Source organism: Podarcis pityusensis, assembly GCF_964106645.2.
Source record: "Podarcis pityusensis genome assembly, chromosome: 2".
Classification (NCBI taxonomy): domain Eukaryota; kingdom Metazoa; phylum Chordata; class Lepidosauria; order Squamata; family Lacertidae; genus Podarcis; species Podarcis pityusensis.
The window spans coordinates 127,918,223-127,940,099 of record NC_138029.1 but is presented as its reverse complement, the minus strand read 5'-3'; the positions used below and the strand labels follow the sequence as shown (position 1 = coordinate 127,940,099).

Here is a 21,877-nt window from a genome sequence, read left to right as displayed (position 1 = left end):
TCCCCAATGCAAGGACGTGGGGAACCAGAATTGACCTTCCCAGTCACTCGCTGGTAAGATCCTGTGCAGGGAAGACAGTCTTACTCCTCCGGGAGTGACAGTCGAAGGAGCAGCAGCTCCCTCCGCCCCTCCCTCGCCCGCCATGGGGCAACCACACCTGCCTCTGCCCTTCACCATTGCGCCCTCGCCCGCCGCCTCCGAGGAGACCCTGCGCCCAACACGGCAGCCGCAGTCGTGCCCAGCCTTTGGGGACTCGGGACCCCCCCGGTTGGGAGTCCTAGTGTTGTGGAAATTGACGCACAAACTCCGTGACAAGGACAACTGTGACTTGAGAGAAGTACTTGAGCGAAATGAACTGGACTCCTTGGCAGGTTTGGAATAAGCACACACAACCTTTTTACTGGTAATATAAACACAGATAAATTAAGGATCTTTGCACTTTTACAATATGCAGAGAATAATAGGTGCTGAAAAACCAGAGAGAGGAGCTGAGGGAAGTCTGGGGGTGGGGGGTTTCTTTTGGGGGGAGGGGGGAGGGGGAAATGAATGAGGATGATGTATTTTTGATAAATTGTTATGTTTAAACTCTTAATAAAAACATTCAAAAAAACAACAACATAGTGTTATAGAACCATAGCGGTGTTGGGATTTTTATCTCACCAGCTGCTCAGCAAGTAGCACTATGGTTGTTTATATCATGTGAGCGTCCTGAGAGCGAGAGACAGGAAGTCTCAGTACTGTTGAGGTTCACTTTGGTGTGAGATGTTGTTCTGTACTGCTGCTGAGGGGACGCGGGTGGCGCTGTGGGTTAAACCACAGAGCCTAGGACTTGCCGGACAGAAGGTTGGCGGTTTGAATCCCTGCAATGGGGTGAGCTCCTGTTTTTCGGTCCCAGCTCCTGCCAACCTAGCAGTTCAAAAGCATAAAGTGCAAGTAGATAAATAGGTCCCGCTCCGGCGGGAAGGTAAACGGCGTTTCTGTGCGCTGTTCTGGTTCACCAGAAGCAGCTTAGTCCTGCTGGCCACATGACCCGGAAGCTGTACGCCGGCTCCCTTGGCCAATAAAGCGAGATGAGCGGCGTAACCCCAGAGTCGGCCACGACTGGACCTAATGCTCAGGGGTCCCTTTACCTTTACCTTTACTGCTGCTGAGATCACAGACATGCTGATGGATTCTCTATATATAGACCGTTGAATAAAGTAGTTTTAAAGCTCCAATTGTCTCTTTCTTCTGCAATGAGATGCCAGAAGACAAGCGTGCTCCTCTCAGGAGGGAAGGGTCGCTTATCACCAGTCTCTCTGGACTGAGGAAGATTTATAGCCAGAGAGTGACCACCGGAGAAACGCCCCAGTGTCTTGGGAAGGTGGTGGCCTTCCCGGGCGTTTTTCCAACAAGAGGTGGAAGGGACCCCCAGGGGTTATCCAGCTCAACCCCCCCCCACCGCAATGCAGGAATCTCCATTGCAGCATGGAAGAGAGACGGGCACCTGACCCCTGCTGAAAACCCTCCAAGGAATGGAAAGCCCACCTCCTTGACTGGCTCTCGCCACCGGAAACTTCTTCCTGATGTGACACGTTTTCTCATTTTCTTCTCATTGGTTTTATTTCTATGCTATCGAGGAGGGCGGTAAGTCGTTTTCCTCCCCACAAAAACAGCCCTGCAAGGGGGTCAGGCTGAGAGGCAGCAACCCGCACCCGGCGACAGATTCATGATGGCCAGGCCTCAGGGTCTGAACCCTGGTCTCTGACGCTCTAACCACTAGGCCACACAGCCAGGCCAGGCCCCTTATTTGAAAGCTGCAGGTGGTGGTGGTCTCCACCCACCCTCCCCTCCAGAAAAGAATAGAATTTTGTTATTACGGTCACAGACCAGTTATGGCTCTCTTACAATATCAGGAAAATCATAAAACACAACGGGAATACATTGAATTGCAACTGGGTATAACAGAGACAATTCAGATATAACAGCAGTTTAAAATATATATTAAATCTTGATCACTAAAATATAACCTAAAATTGACATTTAAAACCTTAATCATTTTGGTAGTGTTACTGGAAAAATCTGAGGGCTCCCTTGGACAAAAAGTAAATACACCAACCAGAGTAAATTGGAGCAAATCAGCAGCCTGTAGGCTTGGCCTTTATTGAACTGTTGCAACAGGGTGTTCCCCTCACTTGCAGGAGAGAGGAAAGACCCAGAAAGATGGCGTGCAAGACCTTATAAAAACTTTGAAATTCCCATCCTCTAGGTCAAGCCCACCCCCAGAAACATCATGCATACATTACAGAAAGGAGGAGTTGACATCATGCATACATTACAGAAAGGAGGGGTTGACATCATGCATACATTACAGAAAGGAGGGGTTGACATCATGCATACATTACAGAAACAGATAGGTAGCCGTGTTGGTCTGCCATAGTCAAAATAAAAAAAATCCTTCCAGTAGCACCTTTAAGACCAACTAAGTTAGTTCTTGGTATGAGCTTTCGTGTGCAAGCACACTTCTTCAGATACACTGAAACAGAAGTTGCCAGATCCTTCTATATAGTGAGAAGGTGGGGAGGGGTATTACTCAGAAGGGTGGTGGGAATGGGAGATTGGCAGATAGCTGGGATGAGCCTGCTGACGACTCTTAACGACTGTAATGGGTCTTACAGGAAAAGGCAAGGGGTGAGAAGGTGAGAAATGGCTTAGTCATGTATAATGGGATAAGAATCCAATGTCTTTGTTCAGACCAGGTTTCTCCATGGTTTTAAGTTTGGTAATGAGTTGCAATTCAGCAGCTTCTCTTTCCAGTCTATTTCTGAAATTCCTTTGTAGTAAAACAGCTACTTTGAGATCTTGTATAGAATGTCCTGGGAGATTAAAGTGTTCTCCTACTGGTTTCTCTGTTTTGTGATTCTTGATGTCAGATTTATGTCCATTTATTCTTTGGCGTAAGGTTTGGCCTGTTTGTCCAATATAGAGAGCTGAAGGACACTGTTGGCATTTGATGCCATACACAATGTTAGATGATGAGCAATTGAATAGTCCCGAGATGGTATGTGTGATGTTGTTGGGGCCAGTAATGGTGTTGTCCGGGTGTATGTGGCAGCAAAGTTGGCATCTGGGTTTATTGCAGGCTCTGGTGCCAGTGTCCGTGTTAAGTCTGGTTGTAGTATTATTGTGGGTTAGGAGTTGTTTAAGATTGGGTGGCTGTCTGTAGGCAATGAAAGGTCTTCCTCCCAGAGCTTGAGAAAGAGAATGACAGTTCTCTTTCTCAAGCTCTGGGAGGAAGACCTTTCATTGCCTACAGACAGCCACCCAATCTTAAACAACTCCTAACCCACAATAATACTACAACCAGACTTAACACGGACACTGGCACCAGAGCCTGCAATAAACCCAGATGCCAACTTTGCTGCCACATACACCCGGACAACACCATTACTGGCCCCAACAACATCACACATACCATCTCGGGACTATTCAATTGCTCATCATCTAACATTGTGTATGGCATCAAATGCCAACAGTGTCCTTCAGCTCTCTATATTGGACAAACAGGCCAAACCTTACGCCAAAGAATAAATGGACATAAATCTGACATCAAGAATCACAAAACAGAGAAACCAGTAGGAGAACACTTCAATCTCCCAGGACATTCTATACAAGATCTCAAAGTAGCTGTTTTACTACAAAGGAATTTCAGAAATAGACTGGAAAGAGAAGCTGCTGAATTGCAACTCATTACCAAACTTAAAACCATGGAGAAACCTGGTCTGAACAAAGACATTGGATTCTTATCCCATTATACATGACTAAGCCATTTCTCACCTTCTCACCCCTTGCCTTTTCCTGTAAGACCCATTACAGTCGTTAAGAGTCGTCAGCAGGCTCATCCCAGCTATCTGCCAATCTCCCATTCCCACCACCCTTCTGAGTAATACCCCTCCCCACCTTCTCACTATATAGAAGGATCTGGCAACTTCTGTTTCAGTGTATCTGAAGAAGTGTGCTTGCACACGAAAGCTCATACCAAGAACTAACTTAGTTGGTCTTAAAGGTGCTACTGGAAGGATTTTTTTTATTTTGACATTACAGAAAGGAGGGGTTGACATCATGCATACATTACAGAAAGGAGGGGTTGACATCATGCATACATTACAGAAAGGAGGGGTTGACATCATGCATACATTACAGAAAGGAGAGGTTGAGGGAGGAGTTGTGGTGGTAACCTGAGTGTCCTGTCACCTGGCTGGTTCCTCCTTTCCCCCTGCCCATGAGTCACTTCCAGGAGACAAAGGGGAGTTGGCAGTTTCCTGCCCCCAGAGGGAAGATCTGATCATTGTCCTTTGTTTCAGTCCATGCTGAATCCACTCCCATATGCAAGTTCTTTGTGATCTTGATGGTCTTCTGTCTAGGGCCATCAGGGTTGGCATAGCAACTGGGCAGGGCTCCTGTGGATGTGCTGGGATGGTGAAGGGATTATGGCTGACCAGAACCAAGCCACCCCCCTTTGATAGTCCTTGTCATATGGAGTAAAATAAAAATGGAACAGTGCAAATCCGATGTATGGTTGATTTTTCTATGAATTTATAACAGAAGTGTGGCATATGTAGTGTGTGAGTGTGAGTGTGTGAAGTTTGTACAAACTGAATGATTGGGGTGGGGGGTTCCTGCTACAGTTGTACAGCTTGTTCCCTAAGTTTTCTCTCCCCTCCAGATATTAGGGGTGGGGGTCTCCCAGAGAGAAACGGGTCTCTTCCATAGCCGCCCCGAAACCCCCAAATTCTCCCTCTGGACAACCTTTTCCGTGGACTCTGCTCCCTTTAGCTGCCAAGTGAAAAGGTTCCCTTTCAGCCAGGCTTTTTCTGTACCCTTTTAAATGCTGCTGCTACTAGTAATTTAATTATTTGCACCCCCCCCCCGTCCCCCTGACTGGGTTGCCCCAGCCACTCTGGGTGGCTTCCAATATAATATAAAAAGAAAATGTGTTTGTGGGAGGGGTGGGACCCATTGGTTTGCTCTCGTTTTTATTATGCATGCTGTATTTTTCACCCTGTGCTCTTTTTCTGTGATCAGCGGACGGGGGGGGGGGGGTGTCTGCAAATTTAATAAATAAAAATAGAGGCGAAAGAGCAGAGCGAGGGCTGGGAATATATTTTTTTATTTTTTAAAATTTGCAGACCCCCTGCCTGGCGAAGGGGACTAGAAGCTTGCTTTCTTTTTCTACGGAAAGGGCCCTCGTGGCTAGAGCACTGGCTTGGCATGCAGAATGCCTCAGGAAGGGCTGGGACACAGCTCCCCACCCCTGTGCCTGAAACGCTGCCAGCCAAGGTGTGCAAATTGTTTTTGAAATAAATCAATGCAAAGGTGAGGGAGGGCAGGTACACCAGACTTACCGAGGATTCCCAGTAGGCAGGCTGTTGGAGGCAAACAGCCTCTGCTTCCCTGGAGAACTTCCTTCCTTTAGGATTCCAGGAATCATGAGTCACTCCCCGGTGATCAAAAGACTATCAGGAGAGGCGCTGGGCCTAGTCTAATACCTTTTCAATTAAGGAGAGAAGTTCAAGATACGGTATTCCATGATCCGAATAAGGCCAAGCCTTATGAGAAACAGCTGCATGCATTTCATAGAATCATAGAATCATAGAGTTGGAAGAGACCACAAGGGCCATCGAGTCCAACCCCCTGCCAAGCAGGAAACACCATCAGAGCACTCCTGACATATGGTTGTCAAGCCTCTGCTTAAAGACCTCCAAAGAAGGAGACTCCACCACACTCCTTGGCAGCAAATTCCACTGTCGAACAGCTCTTACTGTCAGGAAGTTCTTCCTAATGTTGAGGTGGAATCTTCTTTCTTGTAGTTTGGATCCATTGCTCCGTGTCCGCTTCTCTGGAGCAGCAGAAAACAACCTTTCTCCCTCCTCTATGTGACATCCTTTTATATATTTGAACATGGCTATCATATCACCCCTTAACCTCCTCTTCTCCAGGCTAAACATGCCCAGCTCCCTTAGCCGTTCCTCATAAGGCATCGTTTCCAGGCCTTTGACCATTTTGGTTGCCCTCCTCTGGACACGTTCCAGTTTGTCAGTGTCCTTCTTGAACTGTGGTGCCCAGAACTGGACACAGTACTCCAGGTGAGGTCTGACCAGAGCAGAATACAGGGGCACTATTACTTCCCTTGATCTAGATGCTATACTCCTATTGATGCAGCCCAGAATTGCATTGGATTTTTAGCTGCCGCGTCACACTGTTGGCTCATGTCAAGTTTGTGGTCAACCAAGACTCCTAGATCCTTTTCACATGTACTGCTCTCAAGCCAGGTGTCCCCCATCTTGTATTTGTGCTTCTCATTTTTTTTGCCCAAGTGCAATACTTTACATTTCTCCCTGTTCAAATTCATCTTGTTTGTTTTGGCCCAGTTCTCTAATCTGTCAAGGTCGTTTTGAAGTGTGATCCTGTCCTCTGGGGTGTTAGCCACCCCTCCCAATTTGGTGTCATCTGCAAATTTGATCAGGATGCCCTTGAGTCCATCATCCAAGTCGTTGATAAAGATGTTGAATAAGACCGGGCCCAAGACAGAACCCTGGGGCACCCCACTAGTCACTCTTCTCCAGGATGAAGAGGAACCATTGATGAGCACCCTTTGGGTTCGGTCAGTCAGCCAGTTACAAATCCACTGAGTGGTAGCATAGTCAAGACCACATTTTACCAGCTTCTTTACAAGAATATCATGAGGCACCTTGTCAAATGCCTTGCTGAAATCAAGGTAGGCTACATCCACTGTGTTCCCTTCATCTACCAGGCTTGTAATTCTGTCAAAAAACGAGATCAGGTTAGTCTGACATGACTTATTTTTCAGAAATCCATGCTGACAATTGGTGATCACAGCATTCCTTTCTAGGTGCTCACAGACTGTTTGCTTAATGATCTGCTCCAGAATCTTCCCTGGTATTGATGTCAGACTGACTGGGCGGTAATTATTTGGGTCCTCTCTTTTCCCCTTTTTGAAAATAGGGACAACATTTGCCCTCCTCCAGTCTGCCGGGACTTCGCCTGTTCTCCAGGAATTCTCAAAGATGACTGCCAGTGGTTCTGAGATCACATCTGCCAGTTCTTTTAATACTCTTGGATGCAGTTCATCTGGCCCTGGAGACTTGAATACATCTAAACTAGCCAAGTATTCTTGTACTATCTCCTTAGTTATTCTGGGCTGTGTTTCCTTTGCTGAATCATTTGCTCCAAATTCTTCAGGTCGGGCATTGTTTTCTTTATCGGAGAAGACTGAGGCAAAGAAGGCATTGAGGAGTTCAGCCCTTTCTGTGTCCCCTGTTTGCATTTCACCATCTTCTCCTCTGAGTGACCCCACTGTTTCTTTGTTCTTCCTTTTGCTACGGACATACCCATAAAAGCCTTTTTTGTTGCTTTTAACCTTTCTAGCAAGCCTGAGTTCATTCTGTGCTTTAGCTTTTCTGACTTTGTGTCTACACGTGCTGGCTATTTGTTTGAATTCCTCAGTATTTCACCTGGAGGAGAGGAGATTCCACATCAGGAAGACCTTTCTGACACTCTGGAGGTGGTGGACTCTCCTTCCTTGGAGGTTTTCAAGCAGAGGTTGGGTGGCCATCTGTCCTGGATGCTTGAGCTGAGATCACTGCATTGCAGGGGGTTGGACTAGATGACCCTGGGGGTCCCTTCAAGCTCAGTGATTCTATGGACTACTGCAATGCGCTCTATGTGGGGCTACCTTTGAAGGTGACTCGGAAACTGCAACTAATCCAGAATGCCGCAGCTAGACTGGGGACTGGGAGCGGCCAACGAGACTGCATAACACCGGTCTTGAAAGATCTACATTGGCTCCCAGTATGTTTCCAGGCACAATTCAAAGTGTTGGTGCTGACCTATAAAGCCCTAAACAGCCTCGGCCCAGTATATCTGAAGGAGCGTCTCCACCCCCATCGTTCTGCCCGGACACTGAGGTCCAGCTCCGAGGGCCTTCTGGCGGCTCCCTCACTGCAAGAAGCCAAGTTACAGGGAACCAGGCAGAGGGCCTTCTCGGTAGTGGCACCCGCCCTGTGGAACGCCCTCCCAGCAGATGTCAAGGAAATAAACAACTAGTTTACTTTTAAAAGACAACTGAAGGCAGCCCTCTTTAGGAAGTTTTTAATGTCTGACGCTGTATTGTTTTTAATATTTGGTTGGAAGCCAACCAGAGTGGCTGGGGAAACCCAGCCAGATGGGTGGGTTATAAATAATAAATTTGTTGTTGTTGTTGTTATATAATATGAGCCTGCTGCTGAACCAGGCAGAGGGCCTTTTCAGTGGTGGCGCCTGCCCTGTGGAATGCCCTCCAATCATGTCCAGGAAATAAACAACTATCTGACTTTTAGGAGACATCTGAAGGCAGCCCTGCTCAGGGAAGTTTTTTATGTTTGATGCTTTACTGTATTTTTAATATTTTGTTGGAAGCTGCCCAGAGCAGCTGGGGATACCCAGCCAGATGGGCGGGGTATGAATGAATGAATAAATAAATAATAAATATTGCTTCAAACACATGTGAAAACATAATAAAATGTCAAACGTTTCCCTCACTCCCCCCCCCTTTGTATCACTTTATTTCTTTATCATTGTAACTTTCTCAATAAAAATATTGACATAAAAAATTAAATGTCAAACGTCGACAGCAACGGTCCAACGCAAAATAGTCACAATAACTTTAAAATAAACAACATACAAAATAAAGCAATATTCAGCAATCCGTTAGAATGTAACAGTAAACAGTCAGGTTAAATGCCGGTGAACAATAATTAATGATAATTAAAGGAGATTTGTTAAACTGTAGCCAATAAAGATAATGGCCTGCAGATGTGGCTGAGTCTTTTCTGCCTTAAATCCTTCTGACTTGGCACAACTGGAGGGTGACTCACTCCTCTGGGAAACCTGTGTTACGAAAATTACTGGGGGGGGGGCACATCTTTAAAGTTGTTTCAGTGTTACAAATATTTATTCCTGAATGTGTCCTTTTGACAGCTCAGGGAAGATACCTAGCTTTATAAATTCATATAAAATCAGTAGTTTGACCGATTCTCTTCATTCCAACGCCATTTTGGACTTAGAGGAAAGGACTCCTTCACCTTTTTCTCCCGCCATCAACCCTCCAGCGTGAGTGCCCAAGGGTGGCAATCTCTGAGCTGATGACTGATCATACAATCCCAAGAGTTCATCCCCAGAATTGCCCCACGACAAGGATGTGCAAAGAGTTCTATTGTTCTTTGGAAATAGGCACTTGAGAGATGTTAAGAGACAAGTTTGTCTGGACAAGTTTGCCAGGGTTGAACTAGTGTGACCCCTGTCTAGCCCTCCCCTTTTGTGACATTATCAGTGATGTAAGGATGAATCGCAAGCCGGAATTAAGATCGCCAGAAGAAATATCAACAACCTCAGATATGCAGATGATACAACCTTGATGGCAGAAAGTGAAGAGGAATTAAAGAACCTTTTAATGAGGGTGAAAGAGGAGAGCGCAAAATATGGTCTGAAGCTCAACATCAAAAAAACGAAGATCATGGCCACTGGGCCCATCACCTCCTGGCAAATAGAAGGGGAAGAAATGGAGGCAGTGAGAGATTTTACTTTCTTGGGCTCCATGATCACTGCAGATGGTGACAGCAGTCACGAAATTAAAAGACGCCTGCTCCTTGGGAGAAAGGTGATGGCAAACCTAGACAGCATCTTAAAAAGCAGAGACATCACCTTGCCAACAAAGGTCCGTATAGTTAAAGCCGTGGTTTTCCCAGTAGTGATGTATGGAAGTGAGAGCTGGACCATCAAGAAGGCTGATCGCCGAAGAATTGATGCTTTTGAATTCTGGTCTGGAGGAGGCTCTTGAGAGTCCCATGGACTGCAAGAAGATCAAACGCATCCTGTGATGGCCTGGGAATCTGATTCAGAGGCTGAACCGGAGGAATCCCAGCCTGCACAGGAGTCCCTGCCTCCAGGGCCGGCTGAACTGGGGCAGGGCCTTGATTCTGAAGCACCTGCACCTGTGCTGGATCCTCAGGAGCAGGCACCAGGTGAATCCACTCTGGCTCCAGAGGTGGTTGAGGACTCAGTGCCTACAGGTGAGTCTCCCCCTGGGCCCAGTAAACCTTCAGCCTCTCCTGAGCTGCAGAGGCTCAGGGCAGAGAGGCGAAGGGAACTGGTTTCTCCCAGGAGGAGTGCTCGCCTTAAGGCCAGGAGAGGCGGGTCTCCTGGGGGCCGGGACCGCCCCTGGCCTCAGAGAAGATAAAGGCCAGTCAGCCCGGTCCCAGGTTGCGGGATCAACGTCGTCGTTGAGTACGTGCTCCTACCCGGACCCAGACCTGACCTTCCAGTGTTCCTGTCCCCGCCCGGCTTCCAGCTTCTGACCTTCCAGTGTTCCTGTCCCTGCCCGGCTTCCTGCTTCGGACCTCGCCTCGCTCCTTGTGAACTGTTTCCAGGCTAGTGACTCAGGACTGGACTTTGACTACGACAATGGTAACCTCCCCCCCTGGACCAGCACACATCCATTCTGAAGGAAATCAGCCCTGAGTGCTCACTGGAAGGACAGATCCTGAAGCTGAGGCTCCAATACTTTGGCCACCTCATGAGAAGAGAAGACTCCCTGGAAAAGACCCTGATGTTGGGAAAGATGGAGGGCACAAGGAGAAGGGGGCGACAGAGGACGAGATGGTTGGATAGTGTTCTCAAAGCTACAAACATGAGTTTGACCAAACTGTGGGAGGCAGTGGAAGACAGGAGTGCCTGGCGTGCTCTGGTCCAGGGGGTCACGAAGAGTCAGACACGAATAAACGACTAAACAAATGAATACTTTAAAAGCCAAGGTTCGAGGACAGAAATCTGCCTGTCTGGAATACCCTTGTGAAGGGAAAGGATAAGAAAGAGGGATTTATATCTAGATGTTAGGATAGAGATGATATGGAAAACAGGAAGACACAATGAGAGATAAAGGAGGTGCTGTGGGATTGGTGGAAGTCAACGTTTGTTTTTATTTTTAGTGTTTATATTATTAACTTGTAAGATATGGATTTGTTTTTTGAATGTTGGTTCTTGTGTTTTGTGTCTGTGTTTTTTGTTGCTGTGTGGAAAATACTAATAAAATTTATATTAAAAAAAAAAAAAGTTTCACGAGGTTCCTCTTCCTCTCTCTGCTTCAGAGGCAAGCAGGGCAGCAGATTGTATTGCTGGACTCTGCAGACTCTGCGCCCGACCCAGCATGACAAAAGTTCAAAGCACAGAGGAGAGAGCTCCTCCTCCCTCTCTCTGAACACAGGCACCCAAGGAGGCTGCAAGATCCAGTCCTTCCTAGTTAATCTGCGGAACTCCCTGCCACCGTGGTTCGGTCTGAGGCACCAATGCTTCTGAATCCCAGTTGCTAGAAACTGCATTAGGGGAGAGATGCTCTTCCGCCTGAATCCTGCTAGTGGATTTCCCGCAAATGGGTGCCAGGTTGGGCAAGACTAGATGTGCCTCTTTGGCGTCTTTTGAGTTGGGCGGTCTTCAGGGTCCTTGGGCTCCCCTATTTGATGGTTACCAGGTGTCCCCGTTTCCCGGGGACAGTCCCCGGATTGACAAATCTGTGTCAGGTGTGCATGCAGGAGCCAGGCCCTGTGACCAATAGGACTCTGCAGGACTGGGGCCTTCCTAAGTTTGTTCTGGAGAGGCAAGGTGTGGCCTCACAGGCGAGGCCAATTGGTAACTCACTGCACCTGGTGGCAAGAGCTGGGAAGGGGTATAAGGTCTGCATTTCCCTTCAGCTCTTTGCCACAGCAACACGATTCCTGCCTTGCTACGGTTGGCTTCTCGCTTCCTGATCCTCGGACCTCGGCTTCTTGACTCCTTGCTTCTTGACCCTCGGACCCTTGACTTTGTGGCTCCTTGCTTCTTGATCCTTGGACCCTGGCTTCTGGACTCCCATTCCTGCTCCCAGCCCGCCATCTTGCCCCCGGTCCCGACGTCCCCAGCTGGAACTTCAATCACCCATGAACCAGACTGTGACAATCTGTCCCTGGACAAAATCCGTCCCCGGAATGTCCCCAGATTTCATTTAATTTCCCCGGATTTATATTTTAAGTGTTGTAGATTTATTAGTAGGGAATGAATGTTGCATGATTGGTTCAACGGCACAAGACACATCACATGAGGACTTCCGGCGAGGCCAAATGGCTGGCGCCACGGTAGCGAGCAGCTCCAGAAGCCAGCCAGAGCCAACCGCGCTACCAGGCTGGCTCCAGGCTGCTGAGACTGCTGCTGCCACTGCCGAGGGGGAACTGGGGGCACCCGCCGCGTCAACTGGGGGAACCACTTACAACCCCCTGTGACCCAAATCGAGCCGGGAGCGAGACCGACTGGCCACCTGGCCGACTGCTTGGCTCTGGGGCCATGAAAACCCCGGAGCCGACGCAGGGAGGAGGAGGAGGAGGAGGAGAAGGAAGAGAGAGAAAGAGGAAGGAGAAAAAAGAGGGGAGCCCCAACCTAGGTTTTTCTAATTTTTTCCTTAAACTTTTTGATTTTTATTATTTAGTTTAATTCTATAAGATAATATTTCTAGTCGATTACTTCTCATTTCAGGGATTTTCATGGTATTTCATTTGTTTTGTGTAATTTCTCAATTCCGTGACTGTCTTTTTTCTACTGAGGCCCAGAGGAAGGCCGCACAACAGAGGAGACCACAGAAGAGAAGATATTACTTCCTCTTTTTAATAACTTTTTTTTTCTCTGTTCAAAAAAACAAAAAAGTGTCCCCGGATTCTTTGAAAAAAATATGGTAACCTTGCGGCCTATTTAACCCCTTGCCCTCCTGCTTCACAACAGCTTTCACCTGTCCAGGAGCAGCTGCCTGGGAGGAGGGACATGGCTGAGCTTTCAGAGGCTGACTCACCTGGAGCTGCTGGGGTGGGAGAAGGGCTGGGAGCTTGAGAAAGACCCCTGGGGTTGGAGGAAAGAATGAGGAGGGGGCTGGCTCTTCTGCCAGTGATGCAGCCGTGGGGCGGCGGTGGGGTTGCTTATCCAGCTCAGCCCCCTTTTTGACTTCTCAATTTGACCATTGAAAGGAGGTTGAGTGCCACCTGTCAGGGGTTTATCGGCTGCAGGGGGTTCGACTAGTGGCCCTCGGGGGGTCCCTTCCAGCTGAACCATTTTATGATTACGTGATTCTATATATGCATACCCTTTGGAGGACTAAACTCAAAGCATGCTCATCCATGTTGCCTCGTCCTCCAGGAAAAAAGTGACCAGTGGGGTGCCTCAGGGTTCTGTCCTGGGCCTGTTGTTGTTCAACGTCTTCATAAACGACTTGGAAGGAGGAACTGAGGGGATGCTCATCCCATTTGCAGATGACACCACATTGGGAAGGGTAGCTAATGCCACAGAAGACGGATTTGGGATTCAAGGTGACCTTAACAGATTGGAGAACTGGGCCCAAGCTAACGGAATGTATTTCAATAGGGACAAATGTCAGGTTCTGCGTGTAGGCAGGAAGAACCAGATGCACAAATATTGGATGGAGGACACCTGGCTCACTAGCAGTACATGTGAAAAGGATCTAAGGGGTCTTGGTGGATCACAAGCTGGACATGAGTCCAGAGTGTCTATTTCTTTCCCTCTGAAAAATGCAAAGCAGCCCATTTCTGAGAGAGGAGGGAATTCCTGGAGAAGTGGGCGGAGGAATTATTTTCCCCTCTTGTGCTTGGCAATTGTTCCTCCTTCACACACTGCAATGTGCTCCTCCCAGCAGAAGTCGGATGCATTTCTGTGTTCCCATTGACTGAATGGGGGCTTAGCAAGCTTTAGTGAAGGTTTCCGCAAGTATTTGCCTCCAGTTGACCCTCATGGTTTCACAGACGAGCCGCTGACAATCTCTCTCTCCTTCCTTGGAGGAAGATGACCCTTCGGTTTGGGCTGGGTGTTCCTCAATATGCGGATGATACCCAGCTCTACCTCTCTTTTAAATCAGAGCCAGTGAAGGCGGTGAAGGTCCTGTGTGAGTGTCTGGAGGCAGTTGGAGGATGGATGGCGGCCAACAGATTGCGGTCAAATCCTGACAAGACAGAAGTACTGTTTTTGGGGTACAGGGGGCGGGCGGGTGTGGAGGACTCCCTGGTCCTGAATGGGGTAACTGTGCCCCTGAAGGACCAGGTGCGCAGCCTGGGAGTCATTTTGGACTCACAGCTGTCCATGGAGGCGCAGGTCAAATCTGTGTCCAGGGCAGCTGTTGACCAGCTCCATCTGGTACGCAGGATGAGACCCTCCCTGCCTGCGGACTGTCTCACCAGAGTGGTGCATGCTCTAGTTATCTCCTGCTTGGACTACTGCAATGTACTCTATATGGGGCTACCTTTGAAGGTGACTCGGAAACTGCAATTAATCCAGAATGCGGCAGCTAGACTGGTGACTGGGAGTGGCCACCGAGACCATATAACACCGGTCTTGAAAGACTTACATTGGCTCCCAGTACATTTCCGAGCACAATTCAAAGTGTTGGTGCTGACCTTGAAAGCCCGAAACGGCCTAGGTCCAGTATACCTGAAGGAGCGTCTCCACCCCCATTGTTCAGCCCGGACACTGAGGTCCAGCTCCGAGGGCCTTCTGGCGGTTCCCTCATTGCGAGAAGCCAAGTTACAGGGAACCAGGCAGAGGGCCTTCTTGGTGGTGGCACCCGCCCTGTGGAACACCCTCCCTTCATATTTGAAGGAAATAAGCAGCTATCTTTTATTTCAAAGACATCTGAAGGCAGCCCTGTTTAGGGAAGTTTTTAATATTTAGTTCTGTATTGTTTTTAATACTCGATTGGGAGCTGCCCAGAGTGGCTGGGGAAACTTAGCCAGATGGGTGGGGTATAAATAAATAAATAAATAAATAACTATTATTCCAGCTCCACATTTCTAAGATGCTGGGGCAAAGAATAATAGAAATGTAGACTTTGGAGATCCCTCCAAAGGTCATCTAGTCCACGCCCCTGTGATGCAGAACTCCCAGCTGAAGCATCTTTCCCAGGTGACCATCCGCTTATTCCGGATGCTTCTCAATGCCCGTTCCAGGGTGCGGGGAGTGGCAGGTGGGGGCAGAGACGCAGTGGTTCTGTTTGGGGTTCCTGCTTCCTTCTGAATCTCATCTAGTCCAATGGCCTGTGTGATAACAATTTTATGGTCTCAGATATATGGTAATGTTCATAACCGCACGTACATGGATCAGCACAGGAAGGCCAACCTGGAACCATTTTGATTCCTAAACTGACCAAATGTTTTCTCTGCAAGGTCAAAGTGGAAAAGCCTCCCCATTGTCTTTTCCTTCACAAATCCTGTCTTAAGGGTGTTTGAATAGGGTGTGAGCCTGTGACCTGGCCCAGGAACTAAGTATTTATCATTACAAAAGACTGGCCAGGCTCCCCAGGAAATCCAGTCAAGTAACCTGCCAGACAGGAAATAAACAAGGATATGAGAAAAACAGTATTGAAATTTCTGTTTAAAGACCACCTTTTCTGTGATGTATCTGAGGGGTGGTCTTAGGTTACACCCCTTCTGTGATGTATGTATAATGTTTCTGGGGGTGGTCTTGATCTACAGGATGGGGATTTCAAAAGTCTTTATAAGCCCTTGCACAGCATTTTTGTGGGTCCTCCTTTCCTTCGAGTGAGGGGAGCACCCTGTTGCAACAGATCAATAAAGATCAGGCTTACTAGCTGCTTTGCTTCTCAATATTCTCTGGTTGGCCTCTGTTATTTTCTCCTAGCAATAGGGAACCTACGTAAGGACTCTATATGGGCTCTTGGATACCCCATAAGGGAAAAGGGCATATTTTTATTTACAACACCTGCAATGCTGGTCTTGTCACCAGATTACAGGCAGGGCAGAGGGCCTGATCCACCACATGGGCCCAGAAAACCCTCTTGATTCTCCCCGGCTGAGACTGAGCCCTGCCGGGAGCCTGCAGAGTGTGTTCCTTTATCTGCTCTGAAAGAGAGTCCACATTTGCATGCATGCCAGCAAATGCAAACAGAATGCAAACCCGTGTTATGGGCTGGCGAGTTCAGGGTCCCTGGCAGACCTTCGGATTCTCTGCTAACACAAGTAAACAAAAAAAAAGATAAATCTGTCTCTGTGTGTGCAGAGTCTCAGCTTGCAAGCCCCGTCTGCCTTTCTGCCCTTGAGCCAGTCTCCCCATTTTCTCAGCACAAAGATCCTAGGGTAATAATCATGAGCATTGGAAGAGACTCGAGAGTCCCAGCTGCCTGCAATGTAGGGATCTCCGCTAGTGTATTATTCTGGCATCTTTAGGCAAAGCGGATCCCTCTGTTCATCGCGAAAGCAGAAGGGGGGCGTCAGCGAGGGAGAAGGGGGGGGCGACGTCAGACCCCCACCCTGCCTTGGTCACCCGTTGCAGGTCCCAAAGCTGCACCTTCGCCCCACCCCCCATATCCTCCACCCCATGCCCGACTTGATCAGTGCCAATTCACAGAATCCTAGTTGGGAGGGCACCCCAGCGGTCATCTAGCCCAACCCCCTCCAAGGGAGGAATCCCAGCTAAATCACCCAGGACCGACGACCCCCCCCCCCACCTCCGCCAGTCAGGAATCGCACCCGCAGCCGGTCTTCTGGGCCTTGAGCCCAGCCCCCAGGGGACAGACTCCCATGCACAGGCACCAGAGCCGTCTTTCCTGCGGGGCTGCCTGGCGCCTTGTGCCAGGGCAGGGGCTTCTCGGGGGGGGGGCTGCGCGGCTTTGCCGGCGGCCTCCTCCCTCCCCGCACCTGCCAGCTGCGCCCCCTCAACCACGTAGCTGGCCGGCGCGCAGCTTCCCTCCCAAGCCTACTCAGGAGGAGACCGATCGCCGCAGAGGCTGAGGATGGAAGCTGCGCCCTGCCCTGTGGGAAGAGGAAGGCGGGTGATGGCGAGGAGGGAGGGAGGGAGGGAGGGAGGGAGGAAGGAAGGAAGAAAGAAGAAGAAGAAGAAGAAGAAGAAGAAGAAGAAGAAGAAGAAGAAGAAGAAGAAGAAGAAGAAGAAGAAGAAGAAGAAGAGAGCCCCCCCCCCCACTCTGGCTATGGAGCCTCCGCGCTGGGTTTGCAGCCCTGCTTGCGGGGTCCCCTTGCCCATCCTGTTCAGCTACACCTACCCCTACTCATGAGTAGTAGCAGCAGCTGCTGCCCTGGTTTCTCTCTCTCCCTGGAATCGTGCCCTGTGTTTGATGTTACGGGCAACTCTTTCCCGGGGAAGGGAAGCCTCCTCCCATCGCTCTTCTTCTTCTTCTTCTTCTTCTTCTTCTTCTTCTTCTTCTTCTTCTTCTTCTTCTTCTTCTTCTTCTTCTTCTTCTTCTTCTTCTTCCTGGGGGGTGGGCTCCTTCTCCGCCCCCCCTAACAAGGTCCCTAGGGGTTGTAAACCAAGCCAGACCATTTAGCACCGACCCCATTCATTCCAGCAGCTGGCCATCACCCACTCCAAGCCCTGCGAAAAATATCATCACTATTATTATTATTATTATTATTATTTATTATTATTATTACTACTACTACTGCCCTCCCCCCACAGATATCAGGGCGGCTCACAGCCTGAAACTACGGTATTAAGCCCATGCTAGAAACTAGAACAAAGGCAAACCAAACCAAGCCAGCAACCTCCTTCTCCCTTATTTGTGAAACAAGCCTGTTAATCGCCTATCCGACTAAAAAATAAAGGCACTGAAGGTTTTTGAGATCAATGCAAGCTAAAAAGCGTTGCAGGGGGCTGGGCTAGATGACCCGCAGGGTCCCTTCCAATTCTACGTTTTTCTGAAAAACACACGTGCACAACCCAACTATGGTCCCTCTGCGGTCCTGGCCCCAAGCAGCTGTGTGTGAGACTTGCTCCCCAGAAAGTCTGCCTTGTCTTGCTACCTGCGGTTTCTGGTCTCTCGTCAGCCCCCTCCCCCCAATCTATTCATATTCCTTTCTCCCTAATCTCCAATATTACATTTTCCTCTGGCTGAGACTTAAAACAGAAAGCCCTAATTCCCAGCTGTGTTTCTTGCCGCAGTCTTGCTACTGTCTACTCAGAAGTAAGGCCCTCTTAGATTCAGCAGGGCTTACTCTCAGGTAAGTGCAGTTAGGGCTGCAGCCTTTGTGACCCAAGTTTTGGGTCCTTTTTAGGTTCTGGATGTCACTGCTTTACACCCCCCCACCCCCCACAATATCTGAAAATGCCAGCTTTGTGCTTAAACACCAATTGGCCGGGAACCTCCTTGTCTGTGTCTTTATTAATTTACTTAAAAAACAACAATACGATATGATAATCAATACGATCATCTTAATTGCCATTGTCCCATACAGAACAACGAAATTGGAAAAAATCTACATCAGACATTCAAAAACCAACAAGCCTGCTATCCCAGCCTGGTGATTGCTTGAACTTTTTGACATGTGGTGATTTGAATCATGAGGATGAATTAGAGTCTTGAATGAGTCTTTCTTTGGAATTGAGGACCTAATTAGATTTTCATTTTATTTTGTTCTAAGGGCTTGTTAGAGATAATGTGTAAAGTGTGGTGTCAGCTACCCAAAAAAGGTCGACAACTCTGGGAAAGGGGGGAGGGGCGCCGAAGGGATCTTTACACCACAGCGCCGTATATGTTTTAAACATAATCATCTGCTCAAATTCTTGGTACAGATACTTTCTCTGGACATTTTGTGTGTTTTTTTAATCAATGGGAAGTTTTTATTGCATATATATCAAAGCAATGTATACAAGTTAACACATTGGCAGGATTTTAAGAAACATTTGCAATATGAATATAAAAGATAGAATTGGAAACAGTAAGATGAATAATATTACACAGACATGCATGAATTAACGATGAAACAATGGAAGCAGGAGAAGGGGGCAGAGGAAAGTCAAGGGATTTGAGAAATCCCACATTTGAATGTTTTATTGAATGTGTAAACACTATTGAAAGGTTTTAAATTTCTATTTTATTTTTATTTTAATGTTTATTTGATGTGATATTTTTTATATTGAAAATTAATTTTAAAAATTATAAAAAAAGATTTCAATGGAATGCATCCCGATGCAATGTGTTTTCATTTTACCAGAGGAGTAGTAGTATTAGTAGTAATACAGAATAATGATACAGGTGTGTATTCTTGCTTTAGTATCTTACAATGAGTCTGCAGGAGTGTTTCCGAATGCCTAAGAGGCGGGCTCAACACTGAACTGCTTATTTGGTTCCAGTTACAGATAGGTAGCCGTGTTGGTCTGCCATAGTCAAAATAAAAAAATCCTTCCAGTAGCACCTTTAAGACCAACTAAGTTAGTTCTTGGTATGAGCTTTCGTGTGCAAGCACACTTCTTCAGATACACTGAAACAGAAGTTGCCAGATCCTTCTATATAGTGAGAAGGTGGGGAGGGGTATTACTCAGAAGGGTGGTGGGAATGGGAGATTGGCAGATAGCTGAGATGAGCCTGCTGACGACTCTTAACGACTGTAATAGGTCTTACAGGAAAAGGCAAGGGGTGAGAAGGTGAGAAATGGCTTAGTCATGTATAATGGGATAAGAATACAATGTCTTTGTTAAAACCAGGTCTCTCCATGGTTTTAAGTTTGGTAATGAGTTGCAATTCAGCAGCTTCTCTTTCCAGTCTATTTCTGAAATTCCTTTGTAGTAAAACAGCTACTTTGAGATCTTGTATAGAATGTCCTGGGAGATTGAAGTGTTCTCCTACTGGTTTCTCTGTTTTGTGATTCTTGATGTCAGATTTATGTCCATTTATTCTTTGGCGTAAGGTTTGGCCTGTTTGTCCAATATAGAGAGCTGAAGGACACTGTTGGCATTTGATGCCATACACAATGTTAGATGATGAGCAATTGAATAGTCCCGAGATGGTATGTGTGATGTTGTTGGGGCCAGTAATGGTGTTGTCCGGGTGTATGTGGCAGCAAAGTTGGCATCTGGGTTTATTGCAGGCTCTGGTGCCAGTGTCCGTGTTAAGTCTGGTTGTAGTATTATTGTCTTTCTTGTATTCTTGTGTGGGGTCTGAGTCCAGACTTGTGGGGTCTGACTCCTAACCCACAATAATACTACAACCAGACTTAACACGGACACTGGCACCAGAGCCTGCAATAAACCCAGATGCCAACAGTGTCCTTCAGCTCTCTATATTGGACAAACAGGCCAAACCTTACGCCAAAGAATAAATGGACATAAATCTGACATCAAGAATCACAAAACAGAGAAACCAGTAGGAGAACACTTCAATCTCCCAGGACATTCTATACAAGATCTCAAAGTAGCTGTTTTACTACAAAGGAATTTCAGAAATAGACTGGAAAGAGAAGCTGCTGAATTGCAACTCATTACCAAACTTAAAACCATGGAGAGACCTGGTTTTAACAAAGACATTGGATTCTTATCCCATTATACATGACTAAGCCATTTCTCACCTTCTCACCCCTTGCCTTTTCCTGTAAGACCTATTACAGTCGTTAAGAGTCGTCAGCAGGCTCATCTCAGCTATCTGCCAATCTCCCATTCCCACCACCCTTCTGAGTAATACCCCTCCCCACCTTCTCACTATATAGAAGGATCTGGCAACTTCTGTTTCAGTGTATCTGAAGAAGTGTGCTTGCACACGAAAGCTCATACCAAGAACTAACTTAGTTGGTCTTAAAGGTGCTACTGGAAGGATTTTTTTTATTTTGACTATGGCAGACCAACACGGCTACCTATCTGTAACTGGAACCATGGAAGGCACCACATTGAGCCGCATGAAATGGAAGTCCATCAACCTCACCAAGAAACTTGCACAGGTACAGACTGATATCTTCTTTCTTACTAAATGCAAGAACCTGGACATTATACCCAAGGGTCTTAGAATTAAGAACCCTCTACAATCCACGTATCCCACTGAATATGCAAGAAAACTATGCAACACTTTCTCTAAGAAGCTGCTCAAACATCTGATCAGCGTTCTCTACTCTAAACAGAAGCTAATAAAGGAGGAACTCCTTGTATTAGACAACTCTATCAGGAACCACCAAGCTTGGCAAGAGTTCCAAAAGGAAAAACAAAACATTTACCACTCTCAACTGGAGCTACTGAAAAAACAGAAAAACAAGAAACTCTCTAACCTTTCCAACCTACAGGCTACTAATCAAAACAAGATCAACAATATTGTCAATCTCTCACAGCAAGCACTCAGCCCAGCCGAGGAATCAGTCCTTTCACGTGGACTGTCATTCTGCCCTGCCAAATCCCCACACATGATTCAGTTCTACGGGGACTTGGAAGCATTTTTCCGCCGTTTACGCCTGAAGGAGTATTTTCAACACACACAACAACAAGACAAATCAGAACAAACAACAACTTCACAACACAACACCTCTCAACCCACTGGAGAACAACAACCACCCTCCCAACAGAACACTGACCACCAACTACCTCCGAAAAAGTGTTACACAAAAAGGGACTCCACATGGACCCCTCCTGATGGACGCAATACCACACTGGACTTGTACATTGACTGCTTCCGCCACAGAATCCAAACAGATGTGACCAGAAAACACCATCGCTTACAACAAAATCTAAACCATGCTGAAAGGAGAGCCATAGATAATCTCAGAAACAACCCAGACATTATAATTAAAGAAGCAGACAAAGGTGGAGCTGTCGTCATCATGAACAAAACTGACTACATTCAGGAGGCTCACAGACAACTTTCCAATACCGCCTTTTACACAAAATTGGACTCAGACCCCACACAAGAATACAAGAAATAACTGAACAAGATTGTTAAGGAGCTACCCCCACACATCCAAGAACAGATCCTCACCAACACACCAACAGAACCTCGACCAGGAACTTTCTATCTTCTACCTAAAATACACAA

The 21,877-nt window shown here is 47.3% G+C and overlaps 2 protein-coding genes across 12 annotated transcripts in view; one reads left to right on the top strand and one right to left on the bottom strand.

Annotated features, from left to right (window-relative positions):
- Positions 1 to 6,321, bottom strand: part of LOC308465694 (uncharacterized protein) — a 386,527-nt gene extending 380,206 nt beyond the window's left edge. The window contains exon 1 of the mRNA XM_080985781.1: positions 5,802 to 6,321. Coding sequence (XP_080841907.1) covers positions 5,802 to 6,041 — 240 coding nt within the window. The 5' untranslated portion in view covers positions 6,042 to 6,321. The remainder of the gene's footprint in view (positions 1 to 5,801) is intronic.
- LOC308465792 (uncharacterized protein) overlaps positions 1 to 21,877 on the top strand; it is a 430,090-nt gene that overhangs the window by 375,706 nt on the left and 32,507 nt on the right. The window lies entirely within an intron of this gene.